General features: G+C 40.2%; 2 protein-coding genes across 3 annotated transcripts in view; one reads left to right on the top strand and one right to left on the bottom strand.

Annotated features, from left to right (window-relative positions):
* The window catches only part of LOC119474418, an 813,351-nt gene that overhangs the window by 57,784 nt on the left and 742,187 nt on the right, over window positions 1-13,380 (top strand). Inside the window, exons 8-9 of the mRNA XM_037746445.1 lie at window positions 502-831; window positions 1,585-1,914. Of these exons, the coding sequence (XP_037602373.1) occupies window positions 502-831; window positions 1,585-1,914 (660 nt within the window). The remainder of the gene's footprint in view (window positions 1-501; window positions 832-1,584; window positions 1,915-13,380) is intronic.
* The window catches only part of LOC119504394 (dual adapter for phosphotyrosine and 3-phosphotyrosine and 3-phosphoinositide-like), a 44,907-nt gene that overhangs the window by 18,435 nt on the left and 13,092 nt on the right, over window positions 1-13,380 (bottom strand). Inside the window, exons 4-5 of one of the 2 annotated variants that reach the window (XR_005210551.1) lie at window positions 12,428-12,558; window positions 10,288-10,375 (exon numbers count right to left, since the gene is read on the bottom strand). Coding sequence is in view for 1 of the 2 variants with exons in the window: in XM_037796485.1 (XP_037652413.1) it covers window positions 10,361-10,375; window positions 12,428-12,558 (146 nt within the window). In the remaining variant the exon portion in view is untranslated. Of the gene's footprint in view, window positions 1-9,912; window positions 10,376-12,427; window positions 12,559-13,380 lie in introns of those variants that run through there. The other variant, XM_037796485.1, reaches the window with a different exon arrangement.

Below are 13,380 nucleotides of genomic sequence, written 5' to 3'. Positions count from 1 at the left end.
TTCATGAATTTACGTAATTGTATCATTAAGAATTTTGCTTTTTATGATTAAGGATTTTACTTAATTTGTAATGAAGGGTTTTGCTTATTTCATAATAATTTTCCATAATTTTGTAATTGAGGATTTTTTTTATTTCATAATAATTTTCCTTTATTTTTTTATTTAAGAAGGTTAATAATTTTTGTCTGAACCTTCAGAGATCATAGAGATTAAAACATGAATAAAAATTAGAGGTTTATTCTACGTGGAGATGACGTCACTTTAGGACGTCTGCTCACCACCAACTAAAGAGAGATATTTAGTACTAGTACCACTTTAGCAAAGTACTTTAAGGGTTATGACATATTCAGTCATAATAAGTCCATGCATGTTGCACCTCTGAAAAACCTACGATTTCAAGGAAACACACAGTTCAACCCGGAAACCGTAGCAAACCAGCGCACACCGTTTTCAGACTGAACGTGACCCAGCTCTCAGCCAATCATCTCTCTGTGTTTACAGACATGCTGCTTCAGCCCAACATCTCTGCGTCCTCCTCTGTGGACGGGGTCTCCGAGGCCCAGCAGCAGGGGTTTCAGGTGCTCAGGGGCTCCACCTTCACCATCAGCTGCTCTACCCAGCCACAGTACCCAGGAGGCTCCTTCCAGCTCACCTTCACCTCCTCCACCTCAGCACTCAACTACACCAAGCCAGCTGTCAATCACTCCGCCCACTTCCTGTTTCCTGCTGCAGAGCCCGCCCACCAAGGAAGCTACAGCTGTGTTTATCACGTCTACATTTTTTCTCATGACTTCTTCTCTGAGAGCCGTCTGATCTCTCTCACTGTCACAGGTAAGCTGACTGTTTACATGCAAGTTTGGAAAATGTGATTGGTCCGAATGGAGTGAAAATGATCAGCTGACAACAGAGAAGCTTTAATTCTGTAGTGAAGTATTTTGCTTAGTTTTATAATTAAAGAGTTTGCTTATTTCACAGGAATTTTACTTAATTTTGTACTCAAGGAATTTTCTTATTAATACGAATTTTACTTAATTTCGTACTTAAGGAATTTTATAATTTCTTAAGAAAGTTGCATGTTTTTGTACTTCATGAATGTACGTAATTGTATCATTAAGAATTTTGCTTTTTATGATTAAGGATTTTACTTAATTTGTAATGAAGGGTTTTGCTTATTTCATAAGAATTTTCCATAATTTTGTAATGAGGATTTTTTTTATTTCATAATAATTTTCCTTAATTTTGTATTTAAGAAGGTTAATAATTTTTGTCTGAACCTTCAGAGATCATAGAGATTAAAACATGAATAAAAATTAGAGGTTTATTCTACGTGGAGATGACGTCACTTTAGGACGTCTGCTCACCACCAACTAAAGAGAGATATTTAGTACTAGTACCACTTTAGCAAAGTACTTTAAGGGTTATGACATATTCAGTCATAATAAGTCCATGCATGTTGCACCTCTGAAAAACCTACGATTTCAAGGGGACACGCCGTTCAACCCGGAAACCGTAGCAAACCAGCGCACACTGTTTTCAGACTGAACGTGACCCAGCTCTCAGCCAATCATCTCTCTGTGTTTACAGACATGCTGCTTCAGCCCAACATCTCTGCGTCCTCCTCCGTGGACGGGGTCTCCGAGGCCCAGCAGCAGGGGTTTCAGGTGCTCAGGGGCTCCACCTTCACCATCAGCTGCTCCACCCAGCCACAGTACCCAGGAGGCTCCTTCCAGCTCACCTTCACCTCCTCCACCTCAGCACTCAACTACACCCAGCCAGCTGTCAATCACTCCGCCCACTTCCTGTTTCCTGCTGCAGAGCCCGCCCACCAAGGAAGCTACAGCTGTGTTTATCACGTCTATGTTTTTTCTCATGACTTCTTCTCTGAGAGCCGTCTGCTCTCTCTCACTGTCACAGGTAAACTGACTGTTTACATGCAGGTTTGGAAAATGTGATTGGTCCGAACGGAGTGAAAATGATCAGCTGACAACAGAGAAGCTTTAATTCTGTAGTGAAGTATTGTGCTTAGTTTTATAATTAAGGACTTTGCTTATTTCACAAGAATTTTACTAAATTTTGTACTTATGGAATTTTCTTATTTAATAAGATTTTTACTTAATTTTGTACATGAGGAATTTTCTTATTTCATAAGAATTTCACTTAATTTGTACTTAACACATTTTCTTCTTTCGTAAGAATTTTAATTAATTTTGAACCTAAAATTTTATTATTTCGCAAGAAATTTGGATGTTTTTATACTTTTATACTTGTCATTAAGAGTTTTACTTTTTTTAATAATTAAGGATTGTACTTAATTTGTAATGAAGAATTTTGCTTATTTCATAAGAATTTTACTTAATTTTGTATTTAAGGATTTTTTTTCGTGAGAATTTTGCATTTCTTTATACTGAATAATTTTTTTCATTTTTAAAAATTTTACTTAATTTTCTATTTAAGGATTTTTTTTATTTTGTAAGATTTTTACATAATTTTGTATTTAAGAAGTTTGATCAATTTTGTTTGAGCCTTCAGAGATCATGGAGATTAAAACATGACTAAAAATTAGAGGTTTATTCTACGTGGAGATGACGTCACTTTAGGACATCTGCACACAACCAACTAAAGAGAGATATTTAGTACTAGTGCCACTTTAGCAAAGTACTTTAAGGGTTATGACATATTCAGTCATAATAAGCCCATGCATGTTGTTGTTTCTGGAATGACACTGTGACTACTGTCATTGTGTTACACGTGTCATATATAAATGTCAACAGCAAACAATCTACTGTAGGACAGAGCATGTTTGGTTATAAACATATAAAAGTCTCACTAAAGTCACGTCAGTTGTATTTCTACAGATTAATCTCAGAGGACTTTATAATCTGTCCAACAAAGAACAGTCTCCGTCCTCAGAGCCTCGATTCACATAAAGAAGATTCAAGAAGTGATTTTAGATTTCAGGTCACTACAGTTTGTGTTTAATGGGAGCTGTTGGACTCATGAAGTCATGTGATGTGATGTGATGTGATGTGATGACTGTCCATGTGTTTGATCAGATCCAAAGCCTCTTATCATCGGAGTGGTCGTCCTGGTGCTGATTCTGCTGTTGGTGACCACTGGCCTTTACTTCTACTATAAGGTACTGACACACGTCTGTTGTTTAGACCACTAACTGACATGAAGCACTCAGTCTGTGTTTATTGAAATGAAGAGAGAGAAGTGATGCAGGAAGTCACATCTGTGTGTTGTCATGTGTCTCCAGGCCACCAGGGGGCAGAACTCGGTCAGACGAATGAACACTGAGCTGGTTTATTATAAAATGGGTGTTCCTGCAGCTGAATGAGGGCCGACTGGAGAGGAAGGAGCTCAGGGAGCAGAGTAGCACCTCCAAGAAGCTCATCTCACATCCAGATGGATTTATAACACACAATGTTTTGGATTTTGCTTATTTCATAAGAATTTTACATAATGTTTTATTAAAGGATTTCGCAAATCAGTCATGATTAAGTACTTATTTATTAAGAATTTTGCTTAATTTTGTGATTGAGGAATTTTCTTATTACATAAGAATTTTACTAAATCTTATTTCAGTAGAATTTGACTTATTTTTGTACATAAGAGATTTACTTAATTTGGCACTTGCAGCTTTCTGAAGGACTCATTCAAGTCAAACAACACAGAAACATGATGTCAGTGAACCGAGGGAGACACAGTCAGTTAAACAAGCAGCAGTTAACAAGGAGAGGACACACTGAAACAGTAAAATATCATCCCACACCATTTATGATCAGCATTTCTCCTTTCGCATGCATATATTCTCCTTTCACATTGTTCTGCTCAGACCTAATGTCAACTCTGTGTCCTATATTAGGCGTTGCAGTCAGCTAAACTCTTCCCATATTCTTCCTCCAAGGAACAGACCAGTGTGTTGTATTTGGACAGGTTTAATATGACGAAGTGTGAAACTGAAAAACAGTTGCACTAGTGAAGGTCTTTTTTACCTTACTAGTGCGGGCAAAAAAAGAGCCACTAGTTAACTAGTAAGGGCCAGCATGTGCACTAGTCACACTAGTTGCACTAAATGCTAATGAGGAGCTGGGGAAGAAGCATACTCCGAGGCTTTCTATTGGCATTCCAGCTCAAAATAAAAAATACAAACCAATCAAGACTCAGGATTTTGTCATTACCCCGCCTGCTTCATTTGCATGTTGTGCACTAGTTAACATGTTGGCCTGAGGGATTGCAACAAGTTAACTAGTGGCTGCATGTTGCACCTTAAATGATAACTAGTGAGGGCCAAAATGTCCACTAGTTAACTAGTTAAAGCCTTTTTGACCTTACTAGTTAACTAGTGAGGCTCAAAATGTTTACTAGTTAACTAGTAAGGGAAAAAATGTCCACTAGTTGCACTAGTGAGGGTCTTTTTTTTACCTTACTAGTTAACTAGTGATGTTGTAAAATTTCACTAGCTAACATGTATGACAGTTGCAGCTTACTAGTTAACTAGTTGACTGTCAGTGTTACTAGTTTGGTCCAGGGGTCCACTAGTGCGTTAAAAAGCTGACTAGTCTGGACTTTGGTCCTACTAGTGTGGTGCACAGTCTCACTAGTAAGGCTTCTGTTGGAACTAGTTGGATAAAAGTGCCACTAGTTGCTGAAAAACAGTGACTAGTAAGAGTTTTTGTTCAACTAGTGCGATCAAATGTCCAACTAGTGCTGACAAAGACCGAACTAGTGGAGGACACTGACGTCTGATATCAAGGATATGGAATAAATGCTCAAACGGCTTTCCATACGTCTAATTATATCAATGATATGTAATAAATGCAGCAGCACCAACGTCCAGGTAGACCGTCTGTCTGCTCTGTGTATGCTGTCCTCACTGGATCTCTGCGTAGTGGAATTTGATATTTCTGTGAAACTGATATTTTGATAAAAAGCTGCTGACAGATCACAGATTCTAGGACTGTGGTTTCTGTTACCATGACAACCAGGGCAGGCTGAGAGTTCCTATCAGATTAATGCCGTCAGAGTGTTTTTCTCATTTCTAGGTAAATGTGTTAACCTCAGCAGAGAGTCGTTCAGAGGAGACTGAACTACAGCTGCAACTAACCATTATATATGAGGGGCAGTACAAGGCATACTTCATTCTTGCACTCACACACACATACATTCTCCTTTCACATACATATACTTTCACTCGCACAAGAATATATGTATGTGTGAGAATAATATATGTACGAGTGAGAAGAATATATGTATGTGTGAGAAGAATATATGTATGTGTGCAGCTGCAGAATGGAGTTAGAAAGTGAGTTTTAAATAGGTTGCGTATAGTCTGAACATGTTTTAACAGCATTTCACTGACTGTTTAAATTGACTACATTTGTTGAAGTAACTGAAATAAAGCCACTGAATGCTGTTGAGCCAAGCTCCAAATAGCCTATATTTAACCTTTAAATCACCAAACACATTAATACTGGATCAGACTGTGAGTTTACAATCATGCCTCTATGTTTAAATATATATTTTTAAATCTTCAACTATATTTGTCATCTTCAGTTGCTGCTCCTGTGTTTTGTCCCCATCAGAGCTGAAAAAATATATTGTAGATGTTAATGTAGGCTACAGTCTAATACACAGTCAGATTCCACCACTTTGTCATTAAGGAAATGTAAGTCTGGTAAAAGATGAATTAATGGACAACACTGAATAAAACTTTATTATATAATTGACACTTTTCCCCGCTCTGACTTTTTTTATAGATAAATGTGCACACTCAGCATATACTGTACGTACATGTACTACAATCTCTTCATCGACTGGATTAAAATGCCATGCCATTAAAGAGCCATGGTAGCGCTCAACGCAGCAGCACGCCTCCTGACTACTCTCTCCCTCTCTCTTGCTGTTTTACTTTTTTTTTAGTCTTTAGATTTGTTTTAGTCTTTAGATTGTCTTTCGATTGTTTTCTTCATAGCAGTATGTTTATTAAACCTGCTGTCATCACTTATGATAGACAAACTTTACTGGACATTGGAAGGAACAGTTTGCCTACCCAATGCAGTCTGCCTGCATTTGTCCCGTTGCCTACAAAACGCCGACACCGGGCGAGACGCGGTAAGCGAGCCGGCGTCCAGGTGAGGAACAAAACAAGACCTCATTGTACTGCAATGCCAAGCATATTTTTGTGCAATGCACAGTCCTTGAACAACAAACTGGATGATATGCGGGCCAGGATTGAGTTTCAACGGGAAACACGAGACTGTAAAGTTTTACCAACATTCAAATGCAACACAAGAGGCGGTGCCACACTGGACCACTGTTATTCCACACAGAAAGATGCCTATTCATAGTTTTCAGTCACATGACACGCGCCGCTATCTGGAGGGCAAAACAATGGACCAAGATGGTGGCTCACAGTGAATTCTCCGTAGCAGGGAAGCACAAGCCTGTCAATTTTCCATCTGTTCAAAGCCACGAATATTTAGATCATCTATCAACATCTGAAAAACGAAGATACGAGCACAAACTACAGGTTTTGGGGACTTGTGATCCATATACAGCCGCCGCAGTATTTATTTCACTAAAAACAGCGAAGTCGCTGCCAGAACTCCACTTTGGCGATGTTTACATTTATCTTGTGGAGACTCCCTCACCTTACACGGCCGCCAGGATGAAAGCCTACAAAAGTACCGACAGTTATATGTATTTTCGATCTGGATGGGTCAATAATGCTGCACAAGTGTCACATAACACAGTGTCTAATGACATATAAGTCTAATGAAAACTTTTGTTTTCGATGTCAGGTAAACCATTCCTACAAATTAAATGAGCCGCCACTGACAGCCTGGGTTGTTGTGGAGAAGGAGGGACTGGTGCGATTTGGCCACTGCACCTGTATGGCAGGTTTAGGAGAGGTGTGTTCACATGTGGGTGCCATACTCTACGCTTTGCTAGCAGCTGTTAACAAACTGAGTGGCACTGCATGCACAGATGAAGCCTGTGCCTGGAATGAGCCTAGTATGGCAGCCGTAAGGACAGTAGGGTATGCACCAGGGAGCCAGATAGCTTTCACAAAGGCCCAGAGAAAGAGATCTGCTGATGGTTGCGGTGACCTTCCCCCTGCCAAGATTCCACCTTCAACCCCTGATGAATGCACAGCATTGTACAATATGCTATGTGTATCAGAAGACACTGAAAGGGAACCTGTCAAAAGCTCCATTTTGTCTGTTGTCCCTGGCCATGCAAAGAGGTACATTCCTCGGGCAGTGCAGCTGAACATCCCTGCATCCTTTAACAAGATGTACAAGCCCCAGTACAGGTCACTGTCACACCAAGAACTGCAGGCAAAGAGTGAAGAGATCTTTACAGAGTTGAGCATAACAGAAGAACAGGTCAGACAGTAAATATGGTTGAAGACGTGCATGTCAGGAATATCACAGGGACAAGTAAATAGGATAGCTCAAGTTTAGAAAACATTTTTTTCCACGGAATTCATTAAAGTTGTCTTTTTCACATTTTCCTTCAATAAGATTTAATTAATCACTGTTTTGTTTTGTCACATATCACAAAATTATATCAACCTTATTCAATTTTAGTGCCGTGTCATACAAAAGGAGACAATACTACAATCAAAATGTGCCATGTGGTTTGACCAGAAGGCAGGAAGGGTGACTGCGTCAAACATCCGAGCAGCCTGCCACACGGACCCAGACAAACCAGCTGTCTCCTTGCTGAAGAAGCTGTGCTATCCTGTGGCCTTCAAGGACCCAAACAACAACACACCACATTCTCTCAGGTATTCATATCTACTTTTCACTCAATGAAAGCTTCACACAAAAATGTAATAATCTGAATTCCCAAATATAACAAAACCATAAGAGTGACAGGGACCCTCCCTGTCACTCTTATGGTTTTGTTATATGGCAATGCGCACAAAAGTTTTTGAATACAGCCTTAAAACACTCTTCTTTCACAGCGTTCAGGCTTTTACAAAAACACTCCTTAAATCTACTGTACATGCAGACCACTAGCACAGCAACACGTTTCGAGTTGCACACTTTTCAGGCAGCAATCTTTGGTGCCTGAAAAAGAGTTGCCTCCTGAAAAGAGTGCAGCTCAAAACAAACTGCCATACAAGTGGTTTGCATGTGAGTTTCAGACAGAACAGGCAGTGAAAGGATGAGTGTTTTAAGGCTATATTAAAAACTTTTCTCCCCATCACTTTTGTAATTTACATTCACTTATCATCTTGCTGGTAATATACAAATGATCAAGATAAATAACACATCTGCAAATAAAGATGTTATTTGGACTTCTGAAAGTAATGTTACTGTGATATGATAAGTGTACATTGTTATGGTAATAATTTCTTACTGTCATTTTATATTTAAGGTGTATATCATTTTTTCTGTGTTTAGGTGGGGCATTGAAAACGAGAGAAAAGTAGTTGAGGAGTACACCAAGATGATGGAAAAGTTCCACACCAATCTCACTGTCAAGAAGGCAGGGCTGATCATCAACCCCCAGTACCCATGGTTAGGGGCATCCCCAGATGGCATACTAACATGTGACTGCCATGAGATGGGTGTGCTGGAGGTAAAGGCACCCAGCAGCCTTCAGAATAGCACTTTGATGGAGAAATGCAAACAGGACAGCATGTTTTGTCTCCAAGAGGTTGAGGGGAAGCTTTCATTGAAGAGGGACCATCAGTACTTTTGTCAGGTGCAGACTCAAATTCACCTGACACAGGCAAGCTACTGCGATTTTGCTGTCTGGGGACCAGGGAAAGAAGGCAAAGGGGAAATCCACATTGAGAGAATACTGCCTGACACTGACTTTTTTGACACCATGTGTGAAAAGGTTCACATTTTTGTCCAGAAATGTGTCATTCCAGAGCTAGTAGCAAAAGTGTTTACAGCTCCTGTTCTACCAACATCCCATGATACCAGCAAACCATCTGAAAGCAAGGGCTGTTACTGTGGGCTGCCTGTCCTGCAGAATGAAGATATACTTGAGTGTAAATCAGGGATCTGTAAAAGACAGTATATCCACAGAAGTTGTTTAAAACTTGACACCTCGCATTCAAAAATGTCAAGTTGGAAATGCAGTGACTGTAGGCGGGAAATAGCTAAACAAAAGAAGGATAACAGGAAAAAAACATGGAAGTTTAAAGTGTTTTATTTAACACAGACCACATACTTTGAGGAATATGTACATGATATAGTTATGAAAGAGAAATGTGTCTTAAAAACCCAGTTGAACCTCTAATAACACAGACAAGTTTTGTTATATAGACTGGAGTGTCTCTCTGTGGCACATATGCTTGTGTCATGACAACAAACAGTAAAAGAATACATACTTGTGTAATAACATACGGTAAAAAATGTTAAACTTAAAGTGACTGTTTGTAAGAATCAGAAATGTCTTGTTAACAGCGACACCTGTGGCTGTTAAGTCAATGAAAGTCAGCGTCGAGCTCACGCTTGTGCTTGCTGTAAATAGACATGAACGAGCATCGCTCAAAACAGTGAGGCGACACACGTCAGCTAAAACCACAATATCACTCTATATTTCACCTGCTTGGCAGTAATGTTAGCTGACCAGACGGAGGTCTCTCCATGAATCAGTGCTGATCCTAGTGTTGGCTTTTCCTGCCTCAGCCTCCCGACAGCGGCCGGAGGGAGACACCTGCACCCGGTCAGAGAGGATAATGTAACTCGTTGCGGAGCCCCGTGGACCAATGTTAGTCTCCTCTGTATCATCAGCATGCAGGCATCATATTGCTTGGAACGCCAAGTACCGGCCACATGACCAGACCACAGCCAATAGGAACGCTCTCTCAATGAAATGACCTGTGATTAGTCAAAGTCTCCCATCACAGGCTTGATTTTTTAAAGCCTGAAAACAGAGCCATGAGGAGGAGCAGAAGTCTAGTTTTCTCTCAGAACACTTGAATTATAATATGCTGAAAGGGTATTACGGAATTTTTGTCCAGTGATGCCAAAAATATACTGCCTACTGCCGATTTAATCTACGCTGTCTTCTTCTACTGAACCTCAATTGGTGATTCCCTTTGTTTCCCAGAATGCTTTTCAACAATCCCCATAGGAGTCAGGACCTTGCTATACGTCCAGAGATCGCAGCACATTATCAATAGTTCTTTAAGTGTTTGTTTTTTTTTGAGTGAAGAGTGAAGAGTGGAGGCCCTCCAGCACTGTGACTTACTGGTAAAATATCTCACTTCCTGCCAGCACTGTGTAAAACATGCAGTCTGAACAAACTCACCAGTTTCCACCTCAGGATCTTGATCCACTCATCAGCCTCCACTCCCGTCTTTGCACAAAGATAAAATGTCCTCTCAGGAAACACCAGGCTGTGGACCCAAAGAGATAAGGAGAGCAATGTTGTGCATTAAAAAGCAGACACAGGACATTTGATTTCATCTCTTGTTGTTGTTTTTAAACTGTCATTTCTAAGAAACCTTGCCAGAGTTTGGTTTCATAGTTAGGGTGTGGTTTATTGTCCTACAACAATAGTTAATCCATGTGCACACTGAAAAACAGGTTTTGCATTAAGCATTCCTCCTGTTCATCCTGGCCATTAAGTAATTGTGTTCAGATGAGCTGCTGTACTCTGATTAAAAAACGACTCTCAGTCTCTTTCTCCCTGTAGTTAGTTTCAAATCACATAAAACTTCTTTCCATAAAACTGCTTGGCATTTGGATTTGGAAATGACTGTGGACTGTGACATAAACAGTTATCACCCACCTATACATCAATATCTGTCCAAATAAGCATATGAATTCTTATTCTTCTTAGTTATGGCAAAAAAACATGATTTGTCAGGTCACAGTGACCTTTGACCACCAAAACCTAATCAGTTCATCCTGGACGTTCCCTCCAGGCGTTCCTGAGGTATCGCATTCACGAGAATGGGATGGACAGACCCGGAAATGCAATGCCTCCGGCCGTTGCTGTTGCCAACAAATCAGAGCCATACAGTCTGGGTTCTAGCATAACATAATCAGAACTATTCACTTTGCTGCTGCAGTTAAAATGAACAGAGCTGATTCTATACATCACCTGTTTACTTACACACTTCCTGTTTGGATTGATATCTACTCTAAGTGTGCAGCATTGAAGTTTGTGTAAAGGGTAAAGTGGTTGTATCCTCTAAAGCCGCCGCTGCCTTTCAGGTCATGGGCACTTCTCCTTCCCTCCCCTGTTTCCTTCTGTTCACACTTCCCTTTTTCAAACAACACAAATGTCCCATTTTGCTGCCATGAGGAAGTACAACTCACCGTGCTTTGACTCTTCTGTTTGCGACTCTTCTGATTCTGTTTGCTTTTTCTCTGTATCGTTGGTGTCATCTGCACATATTTTTCTTTTGGTATCCATGCCCATCTTGCATATTTATACCTCTTTATTTTATCATATATTTGTGTGGTTGTTCATATTCAGTTATATAATACTTTATTTCTGAAGAGGGTTCCAGCTAACAATTATTTTCATTATCCATTAGTCTGTTGATTATTTTAAGGATTATTTGGTCTTTAAAATGTCAGATAATAGTAAAATAAAAACAAAGAAAATTGTGATTGATTTAAAAATAAATCTTTACTTTTTTTTATCTCCGTAACATTTTCTACAGATACAGACATCAAAACTGTAGTAATGTCGCTGATATGATGTCCATATACAGTCAATAGATCACTTTCACTGTCTGTTGTTGCTGTGAACCGTGCAGCTCGCGTCAAAAATAGGCGAGACCTCTATTCTCTACAAGAGCCGAGCCCCTGCTCGAACCTGTTAACATGGTCGCCAAAATAAAAAACAACAGGTAACGCTGCTGCCACGCGCTCCTGAAGTTCCTGGTGTGGCCGAGGCTTTAATGCTCTTGTAAGCCAGTACGATGAGTTCAAAACTCCATTCCCTGGTGAAGACTGAGATGTGGTTGAATGCTCAGCTCCAGCTTGGAGTGCCCCAATAGCCAAACGGTTAAATGGCCTGACGAAGACCTACTGTGGTCAAAACATGTGGGCTTTTTTAATGATTTAGCCACTACAATAGAGGCTTTGTAATATATTTCATTCCTCGTTGCCACTTGGTTTAGTATTTTGGAGTGCCCGGATTGCCTTCCTGTCTCGCCAAATGGTTAAAGGTGCATACCACATAACTCTGTCCATTGTAAGCTATGATTGGACAATCTCTGAGTAGAATGTTTTCAGAACAGTTGATAATGGCCAAAACTATAAATATAATATGCACGTTGTAATAATCCAGAAACTATCTTTCAAGGCTGACTTGAAGAAAGGTGACTTTGACCTCTCCTGTACGTTACTTTGGTCACATCACATCATAGAGGTATTGCGATGTACTTTGATATCAGCTGCTCATTGGTATGAGTGTGCAGTAGGTGTCATACCGATGGGGCATTAGGCACCAGATCATTTTCCGTGCGGCCTGTCTGTATGGCTGTGTGAACTCGTACAGACTCGTAGATGGATGGCTCCTCCACACGCCACGGATACGGACACTTCAGCACGATGAGGGTTCCTGGTTCAGAGGCAGAGGCAGAGGGGGGGTTACAGGCCTGACTACCTCACACATTAAAACACAGAAGAAGAAATACAACATCCATCAACACAGCGGACATGTGTGGGGATTTTATAACAATGTGTGTTGCAATGTTTCATGTGTCGTGTGCACCATGCAACACTGGAAAATCAACAGCTTCCAAATGATGTAGTGGGTTTTAAGCAATCCTCTAATACCTATTACACAAACTATTACATAGACATAAAATATCTATTTTCTATTTGAAAGTCCGTGTGATTGAAGGACAATATCCACCCATAGAGTCCAGTAGAGGGCTCCACCTGTGCTTATAGAACTAGGGTTACAATAGCGTAACCTTCGATTTGGACCTGAGTCCATCAGTAACTCGACTAAATACCCATATACATTGGTTTTCAGCTGAAAAAAGTGGTTTGGGGATACATTTTAACCAAATGATCACGAACCAGTTGACACACAGGCCCCCAGGGGAGTGGCTGGATTCCCCCAACCTAATGTGTTTAAGGATTTGTTGAGTACAGTACACAGCCAGGCTGGAAGCTCGGCTTGGGAGGATAGGTTCAATGTTAAGCACTTCTAAACTCAACTTTTGACAATTTCAAACTACTGCCTGTTTCTAAATTGTTGCTGAAGATTTCTTCAACAACTCAAAACTACTGTAGTAGGATCCCCAGAGGCACACCTTTTTCACACCCAAACATTTGTAACACAAACTTGCTGCACCAAGTCATCTCTCACGCTATGGTTGAACCAGAACAATAGCTTACAGAGCAATGTGTTGGTTGAGCTGGTAACATGCAG

The sequence above is a fragment of the Sebastes umbrosus genome, chromosome 16 (genome assembly GCF_015220745.1).
Source record: "Sebastes umbrosus isolate fSebUmb1 chromosome 16, fSebUmb1.pri, whole genome shotgun sequence".
In the NCBI taxonomy this organism is placed as follows: Eukaryota; Metazoa; Chordata; class Actinopteri; order Perciformes; family Sebastidae; genus Sebastes; species Sebastes umbrosus.
The sequence above is the reverse complement of the archived record's forward strand: the minus strand, read 5'-3'. Positions and strand labels throughout refer to the sequence as shown.